General features: G+C 36.4%; 1 protein-coding gene across 1 annotated transcript in view; it reads left to right on the plus strand.

Annotated features, from left to right (window-relative positions):
* The window catches only part of slc7a11 (solute carrier family 7 member 11), a 138,950-nt gene that overhangs the window by 17,322 nt on the left and 95,965 nt on the right, over positions 1–25,663 (plus strand). The window contains exons 2-3 of the mRNA XM_039751681.1: positions 3,522–3,648; positions 5,913–6,028. Coding sequence (XP_039607615.1) covers positions 3,522–3,648; positions 5,913–6,028 — 243 coding nt within the window. The remainder of the gene's footprint in view (positions 1–3,521; positions 3,649–5,912; positions 6,029–25,663) is intronic.

Below are 25,663 nucleotides of genomic sequence, written 5' to 3' on the forward strand. Positions count from 1 at the left end.
GGTTGGAGTGACTCTACCATGCAAGAAAGCTGATGTTACAATTTGAGGAGAAAGGAGAGGAATTAGTTCAACTTCTGCATGACCTTGCTGAACAAGAAAGGAAGCTTTCTTTGTGTTTTCTAGGGGCAGCATACTGCTTTAGGATTTAGAAGAATCAATGTTAAGTTTTGACCTTTGCATATTTCTGAATTTGTCCTGTTCCTGCTTTTGGTCCCTTTAGTTTTGCTGGGGTCTAGGTTTCAATTTCAAGTAAGATTTTATAATGCAGAAATGTTACCTAAATTCTGCAAAACAATTGCAGAACTTAGCAATCTAATAAATAGACCACTTATTTTTAGTCATTCGTTTTTTTATAGTCTTCTAGACTGTGATATTTCACATTTCTCATGCATTATTGTCATGACTGAAACATAAATAATATTCTGCTGTGGTATTTTTCTTTTCTTTATCTTATTTACAAGTTCACTGTGTCATGAGTTATTTGTTTGTGATGTCATCACATGCATCCCTTTTGGAATGGGTTACTATGACATACTGTAAGGTATTAAGAGTCTATCTCATATGCGTGCATGAATGTGTAAACTGGCATCATCAAGAATGATCAGGAGGTAATGAAGATCATCTACAAAGACAAAGCTGTGGTCTCAGGGAGTATCTGCACTGTGTTGTAAACAAAGGAAAGACTGGTCAATGAGAGAAAGGTAGTGTTTCAAGTAGTTATTTTTTTAAGGTTTTGGTTTTGATTTCTTTTTGCTGGTTCCTGATTTTGAGCTGCTCTTTTTTCTTGGTCACTGATTATTTGTTTATTTCATGTTTAGAATACTGGTACACCTAAATACTCTTCTCATTGGTCCTTTACAAATGTCTGCCAATTACATTCTGGTGTTTTATTTTTATCAGGAAACAATACACAGAATCGTGATGTGTTTACAATAAGCAATTTTATATTTATAAATTTACAACAATGACAAATGTCTAACAGCGATGGATATAATCAACATATGTACCGTGGACAGAAGGGTCATAGGGTACTTCAGTATAATCATTTATTTGATAAAGACAGCAGAGTGACAATCTGGAGTTTTACTGCATTTATTTGATTCACAATAGCAGAAAATGTATTTTAACAATGAATTTGCATTGTCATGTGGAAAATATCCAACATATTTGTCACAATTATGGTGTTTATAACAATATAGACCTCATTTTTGCGAATCTCGGAAAGTAGCACACAGGAAAAAAGCGCACAGTCATATAAGCACACGGGAAATAACCGCACACAGAAAAATCCGCACACGGAAAAAAACGCACATGGAAGAATATGTATATGGTAAAGTGCGTATGTGGAAAAAAGCACATGGCGGCGACATATAACTATTACAAGTATAAAATATACTTCACCTATACTGCTAGACATTTTTTATTATAATAAAACAATGACTGGTTTGCTCTTGTACAATGTCTCCGTTCTTCATTTTCATTAAGGAATGGCACTTTGTTGATCGATTCTCACAGCACCTCCCAGTAACTATTCCATTTGTTGTGCGAAAACGCAGATATTCAAATACCTTGTAACCAAGAATTTGCTTACCTTTCTGACTGGTTGAAAACTCTATCCCGCTTATTAAAAAAAAAAAATGTTGACTTGCCTTGCTTGAAAGTTAGGGAAGATTAAAGAAAACTCTAACTGTGTGGACTATTTGTAGGACAACCTTTACTTACTTGCCATAATCAAAACTATAAAACCCTAATTTGTCTACCTGTGGAATAAGAAAGTATAATATAAATTCTGAAAATTATTGTAAAGAATAATAATTACCTAGAAGTGGTAATTTAGGCACAACAATGACAGTAATAAAAGGATTAATGACTACTACCCCAATTAGCATAAATTAAAACATACAAGCTTATAAATACGTTTAGCGAATAATTATACAATTCCACTTAATGTGATGTATAACATACATTTTTTTTCTTCCTTGCATATACGCCTTTGCCGTATGCGCATTCTTCCATGTGCGCATTTATCCAAGTGCGTTTTTTCCCATATGCAGAATTTTCCATGTGCTTATATAACTGTGCGCTTTTTTCTCTGTGGATATTTCCTGTGCGCTTCTTTCCGGTCACCCATTTTTGCACCTGTTTTACAATTTTTTTTGTCATTTTAAATTTGTGTTAATTTTTTATTGTTATTTTCACTTATTGTTGAGCCACCATTGTGGAATCATTTTCACATTAATGGTCTTGTTTTTATTAGCAATGTTACATAGCATGTGACCAATGGACGTTGCACAACATGACTTTATCACCCAAAAGGAATTTAAAGTGGCGTTGCATTACTTGTAGTGTCCAAGATTTTCTATATATATATAAAAACTATTCACAGTGGTAGCTAGTGCAATTATTCTCAGCTGATAGGACTCTGTATGTTTCTAAACAATAACTTTGGTTTATCATTTGGGGTTTGGCTGCTGAACATTTTGGTGATTTGTTTTTTTTTTTTTCATCTGATCTTCTCAGATTGTTCAATAAAGAATTCACCTGTTCTGCTTTGTTTCCCTTTTCACTGTCTTTTTAACCTTGGCAGTAGGGTATTATGGTTTGTTGGGATGGAGCAATGCACAGATAGATGCTTCAGTTTTCACATAGCATTCTAATTAAAAAAATATTACTATTAAGTTGAAAATTAATTAAAAGTGGTCAATACACAAGAGAAGAAAAACTGAACCAAACCAAAATCCAGAAAAATAAAGCACAAAATGAAGCTCAAAGAAACAAAGTGAAACACTAAAGTGTTCTTGGAAGCATCATTTAGATTTCACTACACTATCAAAGAGGTGGAAAAACAGATCTGTTACAAAGTATATCTTGCCACCAAATAAAAATAAAAGTAGACATAATACAACATTCAGAATATTCCAGGATGTCCAGGTATAACAGTGACACTCACTTCTTCCAGTATTATAAAGATTTTCAAGGGGTAATTATTGCAAAAGTATATTTAGAAGAATGCAGTGTCTAACTGTAATAATCTCCTATATGTAAGGTAGATCTTGAAAAAAAGTAAAGGTATCAAATTGAAAGTCACAACATTATGTGTTCATTATAGTCTGAGCCAGCAACATAATGTAATAGATGATTAATGGGTTAGCTTAAGTAGGATATTGACATGACTTGATTAACAAGTTTTGTATGTTCAGATTATATGAGTGCCAGGATAGTGTGTAGTGAATTAGCAATCTAACAGTTTCTGGTGTTAGCATTGATCAAATAAAACAAAGTGTAAAAGGCAATCTTACAAATATTATTTAACCAACTTTTTCTCCCAAAAAGTAGCTGTTACAAGAAAGTCACCAGCCTGCTTATGATCAAAATGTATATAAAAAATAGCTCTGTAGCCAGTGGTAACATATTCTGCTCTTGTAAGTGCATGTTTTAGGTGTGTGTGTGATTTCATCTGCTAATAGCATGTATTTCTAAATAAAAATTGAATATCTTTTTTCTCTTATTCTTTTACACAGGTGCACTCTCTTATGCCGAACTTGGCACATGCATCAAAAAGTCTGGTGGTCATTATACCTACATCCTGGAAGCTTTTGGTCCACTGGCAGCCTTTGTCAGACTATGGGTGGAGGTCCTTGTGATACGGTTAGTGATGTAAAACGGGGTTATTTTTAAAGGATAAATATGGTGAGCAAACAGACAAGTGGAAATAATCAAATAAAAACGAAAGCTGCTCCACCAAATCTTGTTTTTAAATTGTTTTTCAATTCTCAATCAATATTTTATTAAAACAAGTAGTAAGACTATTTTGCACAGCCATGTAATAGCTCTCCGCTAGGATTCAAGGTAGTATTATATTTAGTTTCTTAAAGTATAGAACTTTGAAGTCACACAGTGCTATAAGTAGTCATGTATAACTCGTGTGCTTCCAATAAGGCCAATTCTCTACCCACATAAATCACATTAAGAAACTTTCTTACTTACACCTCCATAACATATCCCGTGTTCGCTCCTTCCTCTCCTTTTCTAATGCTGAGAAACGTATCCATGCTTATATCACATCCTGCATAGATTATTGTAACTTGCTGCTGGTAGGTGCACCTTCTAATCTTATATCACAGCTCCAGCTTATTCAAAACTCGGCTTCAAGAGTCCTTACTTGAACCAGCAGCAGTGAGCACATCACACCCATCCTGCTCCGTCTTCACTGTCTCCCTGTGTCTTACAGAATCAAATATAAAATCCTACTAATAACCTACAAAGCCTTAAATAACCTCGCGCCAAACTACATCAGTGACCTTCTTCATCACTATGTGCCTGCCTGCTCAATAAGGTTTCTGATTCTGGCAATCTTGTTGTGCCCCACACTAATCTACACTCCATGGGTGACAGGGCCTTCAGCTCTATAGTGCCCAGACTCTGGAATGACCTACCAAAATTAACCAGATCAGCTGACTCCATGAATTCTTTTAAAAAACAACTTAAAACTCGTCTGTTCAGGAAGGCTTTTAGCTCTACTTGACTTCATTCCCCTTCTCTCAGTTTACCTCTCTGTCAAGATGCTCATGTAACTTTTATGTGTGTGCTAGACCGTCAATTCTGTTGTCTGTTAGGCTTTCTCTGAATTTACTGTATACTAATCTTCTTTATTTATTTATTTGCTTTGTACTATGCTATATACTGTATACCCTGCTGTTCTTTCTTATATTCTGTAAGTGCCTTGAGCATGGGAAAGGCGCTATATAAATAAAATGTATTATAGTGTGAATATGCTTTGCCTAATCTTGGATACATCCACCCACCAAAATTTACAGTGGCAGCTAAATTAGCTAACTGGCCTATATCAGCCTGTTCAGCCAATAATAAAAGATCTTTAGTCTGTCCATAAAAAACTTCCATGGACTTGCTGTTTACTAATATTTTACTTCTCTTCATCCAAAATGGCTCCTCATTTTCTCATTGTGGCTAGTCCATTTTTAGTATATAGAATTTCACTGAACCATATCCTAGATTACATTCTCCTGATGTCTCTTCTGTACTGGACACCCGTTTGCTCTCTCTGTTAATGATATTGTTAATTTTTTACCTGCACATTAACCATGACTTTGTTTCAAGTGATCAAAAACCAAAATGGAAGAAGAAAGCAATTTATTACCATTCTGGCTTTGACAGTTATTAAGAACATTTAAGCTGAATTCTGTATCCTACCCAAATTCCATCTGATAACACTTGATAAACCATGCTACTCAAAAATGCAGTGTATACTTCCAAACAATATTATATCTTCTGTTTTAGACTATACTATTTTACTATCATTTCAACATAGATGTTATAAATATTTTGAAAATGGTTCATTCCAGGGTGGTGTGGTGACATAGTGGTGGTCATGAACTCATGACAAACTCATGACTCCCAGTCAAATAAGTGAATACACTGCAAAAAAATTCATCCTAAGCCAAGTGGAAAGTATCTAAATCATGAAATCAAGTCTAGTTTTCCTTATTGTAAGAATCATTGACTTATCTGAAAATTTGTATTTATGATTATTTAGCTTACTTTAAGAATTCTTGTCAAGTGAATTTTGCTTACCCCTTTGGCAGATTTTTTACAAGCGAAAGAGGTTCCATTTAAAGTTTTTTGTCTGGTATTTGCATACAAATTTTTGCAGTGTGTGCATAGATTGCATGTTCTCCAAATGTTCAAAAGGGTTTTCTTCAATGTCCCATACAGGTTCATGTTAGATTAATTGACGATAATTGATTTGAGAACCGAAAATTGTGAGGGTGTGTTTCTGATGTGTGTACTGTTGTCCTGTCTAGGACTAGTTGACTGCCAGTTAAGGGACATTCTGGGGATCATGTAATGGAAAGATTAATGTGTTTTTTGTTTGTTTGTTTTTTTCTGCACAGCCCCGCTGCTACTGCTGTAATATCTTTGGCCTTTGGCCAGTACATACTGCAGCCATTATTTATGCCATGTGAGGTACCTGAGCTACTAATGAAGATTGTCACATCCATTGGAATTAGTAAGTAGAAAATATTCTTATAAAGAACACAGAAGCCTTTTTAAGCTATTTATATTTAAGCTTTCTGACAGTGAACTATAAAAGTGTATCTGTAAATTATCTGTAAATGCTATATTACCCTGGTTAATACTGGACAATGAGTAAACTAATGTATCTTTGTTCCACTCCAGACAGCCGAGATACCATCTCATGTACAGTAAAGTTAGATACTACAGATGAATTGAACAGTTAACCAAATCATTCAGCTTCAATTTGCAAACTAAATGAGATTAGCTTATATTATGATAGAATATAATAAAGCAGGCATAACTCAGAAAGCCTACCTAAAGTTCTTTTTAATGGCTCCCATAACCAATGTAAGGACATTCCAGGATGTGCTGTTGGTGCTCGGGCATATGTCCCAAAGAGTGTTCTTTTTGGGATACACTTTGGTACCATCTCAGAAGTGTGTCTACAAGGTACTTTTTAATTTCTTAAAATTCTTACAGATATTAATCCCTAATTGCTATTTCCTCTTTCCTAGATTCCATTATTACGTTGTCAGAGAAGATCTATTTGTCTCTAGTGTGCCTTACCTTGTTACATGTTTTAGACAAATGAGTAAGCCTCTGGTGAATTGTCTCTTAGCCTTGTTTGGGGAGGAAAAACAGGGTAGGATGGGAGGCCAAGTCGGGGAGAGCTCTTTTTGACTTAATTTTTATCCCCTTAATTATTATGAGATATTACTGGTTGCAAGACATTGGTCTTTGTCAATTTCTAACAGTTAAATGTAACAGAACAGAATAAGACTTTCTGAGTAAAATTCAAAATCTACAACTAAAAATGATTTTAAACATCGGTATTTCTTTGAAATGTTAAGTGTAAAAAAACAGAAGACCAATTGTTTTAATCGTAAATTTTATTAGTTGGAATGTCAAGGTTTTATTCTGTAAATTGAAAGAAATATATATATATATCAACAATTCTTACCTCTTTACAGTAAGTATAGCCTTCAAGCAGAAGACATATTAAACTATTAAAGATTAACATAAAAGAAGGGAATTATTGGATTTCTTTTTCAATTTATGTAGTGACAAGTCAAGCAAAATGACAGCTTTTCTTGGCTAACTAAAAAGATTACAATATGCAAGCTTTCGAGGCAACTCAGGCCCCTTCTTCAGGCAAGATGTAATACAGAAACTGGAGTTCCCTGTGTTTATATAGAAACCAGGACAGATACAACATTCGAAAACCTTTAAGTGAGAAATCTTAAGTGTAAAAAATGTATATACCTCTTAAGTCTGAGATTCATCAAGCAAGAGAGGAGAACAATGTATAGTCAAGATGTTTGGATAAATTTACTGTCCAACAACGTTTTTCAATACAATGTGGGTCTGTAGACAGGTTATCTGTGTCAGACCGAGAGATGCAAACAATCCTCATATCCGGCCATAAAATTCCTGTCTCTGTTTAAGCTATGTTGTAATGTATTACATTTTAGCATGAGTTTAACTCTTCCTGTGTTTTGAAGTTGCCCATAAGCACTGTGACTTTAAAGTCCCTCTCACAGTGGCCATGGCTGTTGAAGTGGGCCACTACAGGAACATCTATGTTGCCACGTTTAATGTAGAATCTGTGTAAATTCATTCTTTGGCGGAGTGTTTGTCCAGTTTCTACCACATAGAGTGCAGTGCCAGGACATTTCATTCAGAGAATTAGGTAGACAACATTAGATGATCTGCAGGAAAATGATCCCTTTATGCAATGTTCTAGTCGGCAGTGTGGTATAACTACATGGACTGCATTAAAACTGTGAGCACACATTTTACATCTTTTCCATTGGCAGGGACTTGTGCCATTTTCTGTTGGTTCACTTAGGGAGCTTCAGACAATTAGTTGCTGCAGGTTTGGCGGTTGTCTGTATGCCAGGATGGGAGGTTCTGGAAAAACATTTTTCAGTGTTTCGTCTTTGTGTAGCATTGGTTGAAGTTCTTTATAATTTTTCAAAGTGCTTCAAGATGTGGGTTATATGTGACAACAAGGGGGAATGTGGTTCTTGTTGTCTCTGTTGCTTTGGGGGTATAACCTTGTCTGATGAAATCTTGTCTTCTCACTTCATAATGGCTAACACGGTACAACACCCTTTTCCTACTTATGCAAATACAAGCAGAAGAATACTGTAGACATATTAATTTATAAATCAATTCCTTTTGTAGATTCTCAGGTAATCTCTGAATCAGTTATATTATAGAAAACTATGAAGCTACAGTAATTATTTTTAACATACAGTACATAACTAACTGGTACAATAAGGAATTTATGTAAAAAATGTTTTTTTTTTATTTTCAAAATTTAGTTATATTTGCATATTTGGCTGACACCTTTACCCCAGGCAACTTATAACATTTATGATACAATTGCAGGATTTGAACCATAACCTCAGCAGCTGAAGTCCAAAGCCTTAACCACTAAGCCACAGTGCCTCCTTTACACAAACTTATAATGGTTGGAGATTTCAGCTAATTTTAACCTTACCTAAAGTGTTCAACTTGAACTGTCTGAACAATTTTACATTTTACCTATATTCTAGGCAATAATCTTTTTTATAATAGTTGCTCAAAGATTAAATACTTCTTTAATAAGAATAATTTGTTACCCTCTTTCACATTTTTTAAGCTTGATGTCAATCGTATCTCTGACCATTCTTCACCTATTCTGGAACTTAGAGTCTCAAGTATTACAAATTTAAAATCAATTGTCAATTTATCAATTAATCTTAGTAGGTGAGTGCAAGTTTCTTTCAATGCAATGTGATAATTTTGTTGAAATTAACACATCCCTGGAGATATCTCCCAGAACTACCTAAAAAACAGAGTATTTTATGCATGGCTGCCTTCCACTCCTTTTCAGAGGTGTTAAGGGAAAGATTATTTCCCCAACATACCCTGGGATCTTTGAAAGGAAGAGATTTAAATTTTTTTTATATTTTATTGACATGTTGTCTGAGTCTTCAAGACCAATCATCATTACCTGTGGAATGGAAAAGGATGGGAGGTGAGGAAAATTGGGCTGGTTTCTTATAGTAAATTTTCTGATTTGAAAGTACTTGAAAAATGTTGTTGATGGAAAGTTAAATTTGAAGCGTAATTCATACTGTAAGAGCCATTTTCCTAGTTCTATAAAATGTATGAATATTTACTAGATGATAATGCATAAAATATGGGAGGTTCCTAAAACCCCCGCAAATAGAATTGAGTTGGTATTTTCCTGTCATTTCTTAACAGTTTTTGAGTAAACAATGTTCTTTAGTAAGTGTTTTGCCTTGCCTTGTGTAAGGTATAGAGGCATACGGTTTTTTAACCGTGTCCTTGAAAGAATTCTTTTTTGTGCTCGCGTTCGTGCTTATGCACGTCACTGAGCCTGGCGTATATCTAAGTGACAACGGCCTAAGGGTCTTTTGAGTGTGAAGTAACTCGTAAATTAAAAGATCTAAGTTTTGAACCGTATGTTTAAAGCATACAGAAGAAGAAATAAATAACCTTTAAGTACAGAAGTAACCAAAGCTTCATAAGAAAAACTAAGTTTGTAGAAGATACATTTTTCCCTTTTTTTGCCTTTATTCTTTGTGTGTAACTATTTTTCTTTTTATTCTTGTATGGATTATTTGCCTTTAACTTTCACTAAATATTTTTAAAACAAACTTTTGGACTGAGAGATTTCTTTGACACACGTCTTACCCGTGCCTGACTTCACCTTATGCAAAGGCGGCTACACTAAAGTTAAAAAAGTCAGGTCCTTTCAACAACTGTTCATTTAGAGAAAAACAAAATAAGAGTAGTGTTTGATTGTACAGCCACCTATCAAGGTTTTTCTCTAAATGAACAGTTGTTGAAAGGACCTGATTTAACTAATACACTTATTGGTGTTCTTACAAGATTGAGAGAGGAACCAATCGCTCTCATGGCGGACATTAAATCAATGTTCTATCAAGTGAAAGTACCAGAAAAAGACATGGATCTTCTTCGTTTTCTGTGGTGGCCCGAAGGTAATCTAAACAATGAACTTGAGGAATACAAAATGACAGTGCATCTTTTTGGTGCTACTTCGTCGCCCAGTTATGCCTTAAGAAGAACAGCAGAGGATGCAAGGGACACAGCTCCAGAGGAAGCAGTAAACACTGTGTTAAAAAATTTCTATGTCGATGACTGTTTAAAGTCAGTTGCTACTGAAGAACAAGCCATAAAATTGGCCAAAGATCTTAAAGCCCTTTGCTTAAAGGGAGGATTTTATCTTACAAAATGGATAAGTAATAGCAGAGCAGTTTTGCTGTAAATCCCTGAAGAAGACAGGGCAAAAGATCAAAAAGACTTGGACTTAAGCCATAATCTGTTACCAGTTGATAGAGCCTTGGGTGTTCAATGGTGCACACAGACTGACAGTTTCAAGTTCCAGGTAAAGCTGCAAGATAAGCCTGCTACAAGACGCGGCATTCTGTCAGTGGTCAGTTTAATATATGACCCACTTGGATCTCTAGCACCAGTCATACTGCCTGCCAAGCTTATTCTAAGAGAACTGTGTAAAGAAAAATATGCTTGGGATCAAGAAGTGGAAGCTAAGTACGTTCGGCAATGGAAAAAATGGATGGACGATTTGCAGCTACTTGTGGATTTTGATGTAGTCATGTGCTTTAAACCGCCTGGATTTGGTCAAATAATGACCGCATCGAAATCAAGAGTGGCACCATTAAAATCTGTCACTATACCAAGGTTGGAACTTACAGCAGCAGTGATTTTGTCAAAATGGACAAAATGTTAAAACGTGAACTGCAGATTCCCATGCAAGAGTCAATCTTTTGGACTGACAGCACCACAGTACTAAGGTACATTGCAAATGAAAGTGCACGCTACAAAACCTTTGTCGCCAACAGAATCGCAGTGATAAGAGAGCACACGCAACCTTCGCAATGGAGATACGTCTCATCGCGCAAAATCCTGCGGATCAGGAATCAAGAGGTTCGACAATAGAAAGCTTCATCAAAAGTAAGACGTGGATACAAAGCCCGAATTTCCTACTACAGCCAGAGCACGAATGGCATAAGAGACTGGATGAGGTGGACTTGTCTACTAGCGACGATCCAGAAATCAAAAGGTGTTTAGCAAATTTTTCATGTGTAGAAGAAAAAACTGAACCGGTAAAAAGACTTATAGAGTACTACTCAGAATGGTACAAATTAAAGAAAACAGTAGCTGGGTTCCTTAAGTTTAAAGAAGTGCTAATACGATTGAAAGAAGAGAGAAAGGCAATTCAATATACAGTTAGCCAATCTGGACATAGCCCAGAAAAACAAAAGACGCTGATCGCGAAACATATGAAAGAATACAAATCAACAATGAGACTAAAGCCTCTGTCTCTAGATGACTTGTCTAAAGGAGAAAATGAGCTTATTCGCCTAAGTCAAGTACAAGCTTACCCAGAAGAAGTTAAAGCACTAAGTAAAAATCGGCCTGTTAAGAAAAGCAGTAAAATCATTAAACTGGATCCAGTCCTGCAAGAAGGAATATTTAGAGTCGGAGGAAGACTCAGCAAATCAGCTATGCCAAAGGAAGCTAAGCATCCTGCAATAGTTCATAAAAACTCGCATATTGCTACACTCTTAATCAGACACCTTCACCAAGAACACAAACACTGTGGACGTAATTATGTGCTAGCAGAACTATATCAAAAATACTGGATACCTCAGGCAAACGCAGCCATCAGAAAAATTATTTCGAAATGCACTACGTGCAGAAGATACAATGCGAAAGCTGGTGAGCAAAAAATGGCAGATTTGCCAGAAGATCGCCTAGCACCCAACAAAAAGCCTTTTACTAATGTTGGAGTTGATTATTTTGGACCCTTTTTTGTCAAAAGAGGACGAAGCTTAGTCAAAAGGTATGGAGTAATTTTCACCTGTTTAACAACTAGAGCTGCGCACATTGAGATTGCACACAATTTAGACACGGATTCCTGTATCCAAGCGATTCTCAGATTTAAGAGTAGAAGGGGCCGGGTTAAAATCATGCGCTCAAATAACGGAACAAATTTTGTTGGAGCAGAAAGAGAGCTACGAGAAGCCACAAAAAATTTGGAACACGAAAAAATCAGCAATGAAATGATGCGAAGAGAAATCAAATGGATTTTTAACCCACCGTCAGCCTCTCATCAAGGCGGAGTTTGGGAAAGACAAATCAGAAGTATAAGAAAGATTTTAAATTCGACACTAAACCAACAAACACTCGATGATCAAAATCTTCATACACTGATGTGCGAAGTGGAATCAATACTAAATAATAGACCCCTTACAGAGACATCTAACGATCCTAACGATCTGGAACCGCTCATACCCAATCATCTATTGTTATTGGACACTGAACCCGATATGCCACCTGAACTAGTTTCAAAAAACGAATCATTTTCAAGAAGACGCTGGAAACAAATTCAATACATGGCAGATTTGTTTTGGAAAAGATGGACTAAAGAGTATTTGCCAATACTTCAGGAACGTCAAAAGTGGCTTACACCAAAAAGAAACCTTAAACAAGGAGACATTGTTCTAATTGTGGATAAAGCTACACCTCGCAATTCATGGGTAATGGGTCGAGTCACCAAGACAATGCCAGATGCCAAAGGTGCCGTCAGAAGAGTTTGCGTGCAAACCAAGAACAGTATACTGGACAGACCCGTGAGCAAACTGCGCCTGATCCAGGAGGCGTCAAATAATTAAAATGACTCATTTTCTTTTACATGCCTAATTTTAAAGCCTTTTTTAAATGTAATGCTTGTGTTTATACATTAGAGTTTAAGCTATAAAGTTTCCTAAGCTTAATATTTGTGTTTTTATAGTAGAAACTAAGTTAAGCTTCTTAAGGTTTGTTTTAAGTTTGGTAAAGTAATGAAGGCTCTTATTAAGTAAAGTTAAGTAATTGATTTCTGCCCTAGCATAAACAATTAGGGGCCGGATGTGTAAGAGCCATTTTCCTAGTTCTATAAAATGTATGAATATTTACTAGATGATAATGCATAAAATATGGGAGGTTCCTAAAACCCCCGTGAATAGAATTGAGTTGGTATTTTCCTGTCATTTCTTAACAGTTTTTGAGTAAACAATGTTCTTTAGTAAGTGTTTTGCCTTGCCTTGTGTAAGGTACAGAGGCATACGGTTTTTTAACCGTGTCCTTGAAAGAATTCTTTTTTGTGCCCGCGTTCGTGCTTATGCACGTCACTGAGCCTGGCGCATATCTAAGTGCCAACGGCCTAAGGGTCTCTTTTGAGTGTGAAGTAAATCGTAAATTAAAAGATCTAAGTTTTGAACCGTATGTTTAAAGCATACAGAAGAAGAAATAAATAACCTTTAAGTACAGAAGTAACCAAAGCTTCATAAGAAAAACTAAGTTTATAGAAGATACATTTTTCCCTTTTTTGCCTTTATTCTTTGTGTGTAACTATTTTTCTTTTTATTCTTGTATGGATTATTTGCCTTTAACTTTCACTAAATATTTTTAAAACAAACTTTTGGACTGAGAGATTTCTTTGACACGCGTCTTACCCGTGCCTGACTTCACCTTATGCAAAGGCGGCTACACATACGATGCAAAGATATTTTACAAATTAGATTTATTAGGGTGATTTATTAGATTATTTACAAATCTCTAAGTGTTTTAATCCTGTTTTAATCCAAACATTAAATTCTGTATAGGTTTGAGAGGGTAGAAAAAGGTGATTATCATGTAAAGGTGCAATAGATAAAAGCTTCTCTTTCTTAAAGTGCTTCCTACATTGGTTATGTATTCTGAACAATTGACAGACAATTGGAATATCAGTATATTGACAATAATTTGTATTTACTGGGGCACAAAGTAGATCATATAAAGATTTTAATTCTATTGCATACCAGACTTGTGTATATTCATCAATTTGTTTATAGCTTGTATAATTTACACTTTTGTGACCTTATGATATCTGTATAATAAAAACATATTTGTATTTCTTTGAATTTACATTAATACAGTATATTTCAAGGTTGCTTTCAAGTCTTGGAGAACATCCAGTGTAGGGATCTTTATTGTGGACAATGTTATCATATTGAGTGTCATAAATCACATTAATGTGAATAATTCTTGGCTTAGTGCAATGTGATAATGGTGAGAATCTAAAGTTATGATTCTCAGAAAGTGCTGGGAGCTTTCTGCAGATGAGGGGAGATCATGTAGGACCTTACATTATTGTTTACAAAGACAAATTGAATTGTGATACAATAAATTGGTGTAATGGCAGCAGTACTACACATACTGGACAGGGGTGTTGAACAAGGAGATATTTCATCAAGTTAACCTCAGTGTTTTGACTAGCATGTGTGTACAATTTGACTTACAGTATCAATATCTGGGCAATGGCCAAAAGAATTAAACTTTCAATAAATCGAAATTAAAGATTTATACAAGTTTCTAAGATTGAATCACTGTGAAAAGTTGCCTGAAACTCCTGAAGTACCTCACAGTTGAGCCATATGGTTCTGAATCAAGAGCAATAAGTTCAAAACCACAATCCTGGATAAAGCTGACATGTTGTGGGTTTAATGGAAGGAACACCTAGTAGATGTACCACACACAATCCACTTCACAAAGACATAATGTATATAACGTTAGAGGATTATGTTTCCTTTTGTGGTGTGGGAATGCCCACAAATTTTGTTTGTGGCCTTTACCATGAACAGTGTGATAAGATAGATTGAAATAAGATGAGGAGGTTATCTGTTCTTGGCAAATTCTTCTTTCTACCTTTTGAAATCTAATTTGTACCTTTGTTTTTCCATATGGTGTTCTCCTGCATATTGCTAGTTTGGACTGCTATCATCCCTCTGGCCCTCATTCTCTCTGACTTATAGCTCTCTGTCTACAGCGTCTTTTGTATTCAGATAATACTGCTCAAAATTCTTTACTGTATCTAGTAGTAGATATTATTTTTAAAGGGTGGCTGTTTTCTCCAAGCTTCATGCTATCCCTGAAATGCTAATATTGATGCATACTGTACTAACCACTCAATTTATATCCTACTATTATAAAAAAAATCCTGGAGAGAAACACAAGGGCATCGAGATGTGATCTTCATGGAAGACATTTAAAAGAAACCGTGAGATGGCCACGGAGCGTCTTGCGGGGACCTTAAACATGAGACTTTGTGCTAGGACCGTCTCGCGATGACGTGCAACATGAGATTCTTGCAAGACACGCCCTATTTACAATCAATATCAAATAAGCCAAGAGGCAGCAAAACATTCAGTCGTGTAAAGGAGGATTTTTGCACACACAGATCCAGGGTCTCAGCGCATATAAAGCGTATAAGGACAGCACGTTATAAATGAAATGTTGACATCTAAGTGAAGGAGAAAGCAGCGTGGAGAATAGAGACTCAAAAGCGTTGGAGAGAAAAAAGAGCAAAAAAGAAAAAAAATAATCGAGGTGCAAATTCAGAAAATAAGGAAAGTAATTATCAGCCCGGAACAAGTGGAATTGAAAAAAAAGCAGGTCTAATCCGGCTCAGAATTAAGACAGAGAGTTAAAGACAAAATAGAACTTCATAAAGACGTTCACAAACGGCGCTAAACACATGCAGAGCAGGTTAATGATTATGAAAGCAGTGGAATTCGAAAGGCTCTAAAAAAAAAACATTGGTCGCTATACACATGTGGAGAAAGTTAAAGAATATGAAAGTAGGAAAATTAGAAAGTATAAAAAAGAAATTAAAGATCGCAGTAGCGCAAACAAACAAACTGCATCATTTACCTATGCACCAGTCTAACTTTGTTTTTTGCACAATAATCACTGCACTATTGCACCTTAACAATTAATTCTACTTTATTCACATAATTTTAGTTATTTATTATGTTCTACTATACTGTTATCTTTCAATCTATGACTTTTTTAATCTAACTGATATTCTTCTAACTTTGCATAGTTTTTGATAAGCGGATCAGGATGCATTTCACTGCGGGTTGTCCTGTATAACTATGCATGTGACAAATAAAGAATCTTGAGAATTACGAAAATGGAGTTTACCGCACATGCATTTATTGGTTACTTTGTAAAAAAAAATTATTAACTGCTGATGATGTAGATCGTTTTGTCTGTGCTGAAATTCCAAACAGAGAAAGCTATCCTGAATTATGGTACAAAGTAATTAAACACATGTATCACTGACCTCCTTAAAAAGATTCAGCACGTTGGGACTCGAAAGATTACAAATATTGTTTTTACAGAAGTTCTGAAATAAAAGTGAAACTAAGGAAATACAACAATTCAAAGAAAAAAAAATCTTAAAAGTGTGTATCCGGAAAATCAAACACGGTGGTTGGCGAGCGCAGCGAGCAGGGGGCGAAGCCCCTTAGTAGTACAATAAATAAATCTAGCTTCAATCATGACAAACCCTGTAAGTAAGTAACACTAATATTATTTACATATAAACAATAAATGCAATTATTACAATTTTAAACCTCTGTCCTGAACAGAGCGACAATTCATTCAGAGTTGGTTACTACCTGTTGCCGAATACTCCTAGATTAAACTTTGGCCCATGTAATTCTGCCCTGGATTAAGTTGGTATCATAATGGATGGTAGAATGTATACTGTAATGACAGTCAGCAGAACAGCAGAAATAAATCTTTGCATTAAGTTATTTCATCTGAGTTGTCGTTCACTACTAGTAAACTTTGATTACCAGAAATTATAATGTTTTTACCCCTTTGTTCTTAGGTAACTCCTTTATATTTTAGAGAACTGTTATCCAACTGACAAACTTCTATGATTCTTTGCTAAGCACATAGATAGTTTTTGTTATTCAACAGCTATCATAAAGTAAATCATAATAAAAATCACACCAACATTTTGAGCACATTTTTTCTGCCAATAATGCCTAAAGTCCTAAAAAAACTGCATTGCAGATTTTCAGTATGTTATATGCATATACTGTATTGATAGGCTGCTGAGGCAGCTGGTTTAGGACCCTTTGTGTTAACGTGGCTGTGTCAGCATTGCTACAAAAGTGCTAATGGATGGCTAGATAAGGCTTCAGTCTAGTTATGATTGACAAGAATGCCTGGAGCTAAATCACCCTTTTTTCTAGGCAATTCCTTTAATCAGAGAGAAAAGGAAACACAGGAATAGCTATTAATAACGGTCAGTAGATATTTTTCACCATGTAATAATGTAACATTTTTTGTTATTTATACATCATATACTGCAGTGTACATTAAGAAAACAATAATAAAAATCTGACAATGCACAGTACAAAAAAATATTTATCAAAACATTTTTATATTTCAGTCTCTGTTTCTTATGTCCAGTGGTAAAATTTGAAACTTGGAATACTATTGAGTAAAAACATACCTTGAAATGACCTTTAGTTGAAGTGACTTTATAATAGTAAATTGGACTTAAAATACACAAAATAATTTATAACTATCAAAATCCTAATTCACAAAGAAAATTATTTTTAAAGCAAGTTTAATAGGTAGTAGGCATTTATTTTCTCATGAAAACACTATATAACGTCACAACAGATAAACATTAAAATAATAAACATAAAGCTTCAAAAAATCTGTATTTTATGTATATATATATGTGTGTATATAATATATGTATATATATGTGTGTGTATATAATATATATATATATATATATATATATATATATATATATATATATATATATATATATATATACTAGCAAAATACCTGGACTTCTGGGAGAAGTAGTGTGTTAAAGAAGTAATGAAAAGAAAAGGAAACATTTTGAAAATAACGTAACATGATTGTCAATGTAATTGTTTATATATATATATATATATATATATATACACACATATATATATTACACACACATATATAAACATATATACACATATACATACATATCTACATATACACATATATATATATACTGTATATATATATATACACACTAGCAAAATACCCGCGCTTAAGAAGAAAATTTAACCTTTTTAAACTGAGGGAAAATATGCCAATAATTATTTGATAATGATCTCTTTGTATACCATGTTGTCAGTTCGGCCCTCCGGTTGTAACATGAGCAAGCTGTGCGCTGAGCTTACTCTTGAGCATGCAACTTACAGTTGGCCATGTGAACAGTAATCTTGTCTCAAATCTGACAGCTTGGATTGCTGCTGTCATAATCGGTTTGAGTTTCATGGTTTATTTCAATTATGACAGTATTTACAGGATTTGTTGTGTTGAAGTGACATTCGGCATCTGTCAAGCGTTGTAAGCATACAACTGGTTTCATCTATAACTTCACCCCCAGCTTTTGAGAGTTTAAACATTCATAAACATCAAAGTGTCCACTACTGAAATCGTCACCTGTGAATCTAAGATGTTTAAGAGGCATTGGTGGTTGTCGAAAGGTGTAAAATATTTGGCCATTTCGGTACACTTGAAAGCGACAATCGAACAATTCAGCAGCAGCCATCAACTCTCATGCAGAACCATAGGTGAAGGGCTTAAGCATTTCACTCTTATAGTGCTCCTGTGTAGTATAATTATCTCCTGTACTGTCATCAGTCCACACCTTGAACCTGTCCCAGTCATTCAATACATAAGACACAATGTTCCTCCGGATATCAAGAGTGAGCCTGATATGGCCATGCAATATGTAACAAATTGAATGGAAAAGGTAGGTGGTATCTCTGGGCATGGAAACCACTCGGTAAGTGATAGTTCTTTGATCAATAGTGATCATCTCGATAGACATGGTAATGGGGGTTGGAATAATAAAGGAAATGGGTACCTGAACAATGTAAAGTAAGTGTAAAATACCTATACAATAACTATAATTGTAATAAACAAACAATAAAATAGCGGAGAAGCCGTGGATTAAACAAAAAGGCTGTAGTTATCAGTAGGTAGACATGAATCCTGTGGCGAAGCAAGGAAGGGAATGTAGAGACTGGAGCGACGGACGGCCTTATATAGGCAGGCAGCCAACAACATGGGAGGCGTTGGGATGGGGGACCCAATGCCGCCTCACACAGTGACGGAGCTGCAGGCTATGGACCTATATATGTACGTAAGTAGGATTCAGTTAGGGAACCCGTGTACCAAATTTCTTGAAGATGGGCCCATAAGTAACAAAGACTGTTGAAAAGTTCAGTATGGTGGCCGACAGTGGCATCATACCACCGAAATAAGTACATTAATTGGTTTTGGTTAGTGCAGGGAAGCTGCCTACCAAATTTCGAGAAGATGGGGCCATAAATAAGAAAGTTCAACATGGCGGACGTTGTTGACTGTTATGACCATTACGCATAGAATTTCGAAATGAAACCTGCCCACCTTTTGTAAGTAAGCTGTAAGGAATGAGCCTACCAAATTTCAGCCTTCTACCTACACGGGAAGTTGGAGAATTAGTGATGAGTGAGTCAGTGAATGAGTGAGTCAGTCAGTGAGGGTTTTGCCTTTTATTAGTATAGATATATGTGTGTATGTATGTACAGTGATTCCCCCACCTATCGCGGAAGTTACGTTCCAGACCCATTAGCGATAGGTGAAAATCTGCAATATAGAAAGCCTTAAAATACCCCTCCCACATGCTTTAAACACATGTAAACTTATTAAAACACACTTTGTAAACACATATGATATGTGGATGTCGGGCTAAGAATATGAGTAACATCTCTCTATTATAAAACATTTTAACGTCACACAAGACAAGGCAGTGAGACAGAAGGACAGCTGGTGTACAGGCTTTTAAATGATCGACACGCAGAATGACACGCAGAACAGGCATCTTGGCAAAAGCAGCACAAAGCCAGTAGCTGATCCGTCTACTTCTGCTTAGCGTGCGTTCAGTAACCCCCCTTCACATCATGAGCGGGAGAGATGTGAAGTGGCAGGAGCATTGCAAGCCTCCAGGGGGGTTGAGTGAAGGGATCGAGACCAGATCATCTCGGAGAGACACTTTGATGACACGCATGACTAGACATTACAACCTTTAGGAAACAAAACCCGTGAGATGGTGACTTTTGCACATCACGCCCTACTTACAAACAATTTAAAACAAGTTCACTGACATCTAACCTAGCAGTTGTTGGAATGCTTTTGGCAGACAAACTTCAGGTGCTCCCAGCTCTTAAAACAACGACAAGCAGAACACGCAGCTTGCCAGCTGCAGCAAGCCAGCAGATGATCCGAGCGCTTCTCCTTAGCGTCCGTTCAGCCCTCACACCACCCCCCCTTCTCCTTCAGAACGCTAGCGGCAGGGACACGAAGTGGAAAAAGGACAGCTGCAGTACAGGCTTTTAAGTGATTGACGCAAAGCGCAACAAGCAGAACACACAGCTGGCCAGCAGCAGCAGCAAGACACGAGCTGAACCAATCACATATCTTTAGCGTGCGTTCAGACCCCCCATTCACAACGCGAGCAGCGTTATAAGTCCCGGGAAAAAGAGATGTAACCACGCCTGGGGCAGGAAATTAAGGAGAGATGTTGTTTATGTATACTGTATATATATATATATATATATATATATATATATATATATGTATATATATATATATATATATATATACACTGTGTGCACAATTATTAGGCAAGTTGTATTTTTGAGGATTAATTTTAATATGGAACAAACACAGTGCTATCAGTCAATCCAAAATGTTAATAAACCTGAAACCTGAATGTTTCACAACGGAAATGTGAGTGTGAACATCATCAGGGGAATACATATGTGCACAATTATTAGGCAACTATTAGTGTGCAGATTTATTATGCAACTAAAGGAAAAATGAAAATTTTCCCATCTCACTTGTTTATTTTCATCTGTTATAGTGAGAATAATAAACAAACACCTCAAAATTTACAAATAAACATTTCTGACATTTCAAAAAATAAATCAATCAATCAATGACCAATATAGCCACCCTTCTTTCCAATAACAGTCATAAGCCTTTCCATTCATGGAGTCTGTCAGTTTCTTGATCTGTTGACGATCAGCTTTTGTGGAGCAGTGACTACAGCCTCCCAGACACTCTTCAGAGAGGTGTATTGTTTTTCTCCCCCGTAAATCTAGCGTTTAAGAAGTGCCCACAAGTTCTCGATAGGGTTTAGGTCAGATGAGGAAGGGGGGCCATGTCATTATTCTTTCATCTTTAAGGCCTTTACTGGCTGGCCACGCAGTGGAGAACTTCGATGCAAGTGATGGAGCATTGGCCTGCATAAAAATCATGGTCTTTTCCTGTATCACTGTTTGAAGAAAGTGTCTTGAAAAACTGGCAGTAGGTTTGGGAGTTGATTTTGAGTTCATCTTCAATGCAAAAGGTCCAACTAGCTCATCTTTAAAAATACCAGCTCATACCAGTACCCCACCTCCACGTTGGAGTGGAGCTCTGTGCCCATTACTGATCCACAGGTCCATCCATCTGGTCCGTCAAGAGTCACTCTCATCTCATCGGTCCATAAAACCTTTGAAAAAAATCTGTCTTCAGATATTTCTTGGCCCAGTTTTGACGTTTCAACTTATGTTTCTTGTTCAGTGGTGGTTGGGTTTCAGCCCTCCTTACCTTGGCCATGTCTTTGAGCACTGAACACCTTGTACTTCTGGGCACTCCAGGTAGGTTGCAGCTCTGGAATATGAAAGTACTGGAGGATAATGGGTTCCTGGTAGCTTCACGTTTGATTCTTCTCAAATCTTTGGCAGCTAATTTGCGTCTTTTGTTCTCAACACGTTTCTTGCGACCCTGTTGACTATTTGCAACAAAATGTTTGATGGTTCTGTGATCACACACCAATATCTTAGCAATTCCAAAAGTGCTGCATCCCTCTGAAAGACTTTTTACAATTTTTGACTTTTCAGAGTCAGTTAAATCTCTTTTTGGCCCATTTTGCCTGAGGAAAACTAGCTGCCTAATAATTCTGCACACCTTGATATAGGGTGTTGATCTCCTTAGGCCACACCCTCCCTCATTACACAAATACACATCACCTGACGTGCTTAAATCCAATAAGCATTCAAGTTAATACAGCTTGGAGTTGGAATATACGCATTAAAAATGATGATATGGTCAAAATACTCACTTGCCTAATAATTGTGCACACAGTGTATATATATATGTATATATATAAATATGATATATACATATGTGTATGTGTATATATATATATATATATATATGTGTGTGTGTGTGTGTGTGTATGTATATATATATATACCTGGAAGTGATGTTAACAGGGCAAGGTGGACTCTCCTGTGGATGGTTTGCACGAAAGCGAAAAAAAGAATCAGTGCACTCTGCCACATCCCGGTCTGACTCAAAATTGTCCTTACTCAAGCCCTTTAGCTGCCTCCTATGCGCACGTGTGTGACAATATATATATGTGTGTATATATATATATACTGTCATAAATACGAGACAGAGTCATATAAAGGTTTGGGGCAGCCATCCGTATAACCTGGTATCCTGGCTGCAAAAGTAATGATCAGCAAATACAGCACTGATGTGCACAAAACCGAGTCCAAAACAGAACTGAGGGACTAGGGAAAAGGTGCAGGTTTTTAAAGGGGAAGACAGGAAGTGAGATCATATGGATCAGGCTCATGGTCTTCAGCCATTGGTTCGAGTCCGGACGTGACATCACAGGGGCCGGGGCCAGCAAGGTCTTCTTCCATAGGCTCAGTCCCGGAAGGGACGTCAGAAGAGCCAGGTGGGATCTCCCGTGAATGGTCTACAGGAAAGGGAGAAAAAGTCAGTGCACTCTGCCACATACCGGCATGCTTCAGAACTGCCCTTACTCAAGCCCTTTAGCTGCCTCCCATGCGCACGTGTGTGACAATACTGTGCCGGGTGGCCGGGGCCCATGCCCCTTCAACACTGGATCCGAGGGAGCAGCCATGGGATGCACGCTATGTCCCACGGAACACTTGGTGGCAGCCACCCTGGGTTGCGTCGGTGCCACTTTCATGGAACACTAGATCTCATCTTGGTTGGACTCCGTTGGCTCCGCCAGGGGGAGCTGCATAGAGCTGCACGGCTTAACGAGTCTGTCTGGGTGGGAGTGCAGCCACACCCAGAGGTGCAGCTAGAAGTAGATCAATGAACACCTGCAGCACTTCTGGGTGGGCTATAAAAGGAGCCTGCAGCCACTACTCACGGTGCCAGAGTCGGGAGGAGGTGGACGAAGCTGCCCTGAGAGGAGTGAAGAAGAAGAGTGTGATGATTTGGGTGCTTTATTTGTGTTGGTACTGTGTTGTGCCTGTGGGGTTCATGGGAAGACGTGCCCCACAGGTGAAGAAAATAAAAGTTTTTGTTTATTTTGCCTGGGCCTCTGGTGTCAGTCTGTGTTGGGTCGGTGCCAATAAAGCTAATACCAGAATATATATATATATATATATATATATATATATATATATATATATATATATATATATATCTCACCAATTTACTGGTGAAACTGGTGGTAAACTGAAGTAAATGTGGTGAAATTAGGCACTAAATCTTTATTTCTGGTTTCTGTGTTTAAAGTAAATATGTTTCTCTCTCAGTAATTGGTTCCATTTGAGACAATATGCTTATTTTACTTCCCCATTACGGCCTCCCGGCACATTTACTATATATCTGTGTGTTTGTGTATATTTGTATTGTAATAGCCGTAATTAATTTTCATTTAATGATGTTCTATCCAAGGTGTGATCATGACTTGTGCTACTATGATAGGTTCAGGTGACACAAAGTTGGTTGAATTGCTCTCAATTCACACGAACATGGTAAAGAAATGTTTGGAACAGGGTTTGCTTTTGTTTGTTTATTTATTTTCTCTGTCCTTATTCTCTGTAGTTTTTCTCTATAGTTTAATTTTGGTATTGTTGTATGTTTTGTGAATAGCCAAATCTGATTTTAGTCTATGTGTCTATATGTAGCAACAGGTTTAAGAAAGCTCAGAGTTGTAACAACATAAGAAGGGCATATTTTCCATAAACTGTCCACACATCCACATTTACATATACCAGGGCAATAAAGAACTGCTAATTAAGCCTAACACATGCGCCTTTTTGATGTGGGAAAACGAAATCGTGAAAAAATAGTATATACATGAAGAAAACATGCAAATGCCTCACAGGTAATGAATGAGCAGAAAACTCAAACCCAGTGTCCTACTTTTGTGGGGAAGCAGGGCTAAGCATTGTCTTGCCTTGCAAAACTTTGCCTATGTCATCTCTGCCTCCTCTGGAATATAAATGCTTTCATTTTTAAGAGCAGTGATGACTGAGCACTGACTTGTGCATCTAACATGCCCCAGTAAATTTGAGGTTTGACAGAAGCTTGTTGTAACTTATACTGAATTATCATACCACTATTTTTTATCTACAGTCAATATGAATTTACATCATTAAAGTGTATTATTACTGGCCTTGGTTTTGTAGGCTGTATCAACGCTAAAGGTAGGGATGAAAACGAATAGAAAGCATCAACTTCTTGCAGTGGGATGCTTAGCTGTTTATTCTTTCTTATAGTGGTAGGAACAAGTCATATTAAAATAATATACTGTATAGAATGTAATGTGCTATAATGACTAAAGGTCTTAAAAATAAGTAGATTTTTAGACAACTTTTAATAAAAGATCTTGTAAAAAGTCAGAAATTAAATATACAGACTTGTTAACATTTAATTTTACAAGGCATGATAGAATGGAAACTAGTGTATCTGTCTCTAGTCTGCCAACAAAGCATCAGCAAGGGTTTAGGCAAATGAAATCATGCTTCACTAATAAGCTGGAATTTATCTATGCGCTGCTTCCAACACTCACAATTAGACTTTCAGGGACACAGTTCTGATACAGAATGAAAGGAGTGATGGAATGTAATTAAATGAGGTTTTTGCAGTAGGTAGCACACATTGGGAATTTTTCATAAAAGTTTAATTCTATTGAAAATACCTGATCTTACATGCTTTCCTTTCTTGGTAAATTAATGGATATACGTTTAAATACCTGATCTTACATGCTTTCCTTTCTTGGTAAATTAATGGATATATGTTTGCATACATTTTATTTATGCTGCTATTTTGCACCACATCTTTGATTTAGTATATTATATTATTTGCACAAATCATATATAATGCTTATTTAAAATATTTACAGTGTAAATTAATATCATAGTATTCCACTAAAACAATAGAGAAGAAATTCTCACAAAATGTAAAATGAAGATCATATTTTAAGGTACTAACACTAGAATAACCTAAGCCTATGAAAAAACTTGTAATCTCTGCCCACCTTAAATCCATTCGCATCTCTCCATCACCATTTTTTGTATTGTAAATGTGTCAATAAGCAAAAGCAGCAAGCAGCCTGCTATCCCATCCCCCCACCAACACAGAAAAGGCAAAAAGCTCTTCCAGCTCAAGCCTTGTTTATCTGGGAGTGAGGTACCTAGAGCTGTATAGGCTAAAAATATATTGTTATTTGGAACACATGCATTTCATGTGTGTTCCATGTCTACAAAGATCTATGTAAGTGTAGGATGGCAGGAAATGCAAGAAATGTTGAACACATACCTAAAAGACACTTTTTTCATGTTTTAGTACTAACGACAAAATTTTGACATGAAGTGTA

This window comes from Polypterus senegalus, chromosome 4 (assembly GCF_016835505.1).
Source record: "Polypterus senegalus isolate Bchr_013 chromosome 4, ASM1683550v1, whole genome shotgun sequence".
NCBI lineage: Eukaryota > Metazoa > Chordata > Cladistia > Polypteriformes > Polypteridae > Polypterus > Polypterus senegalus.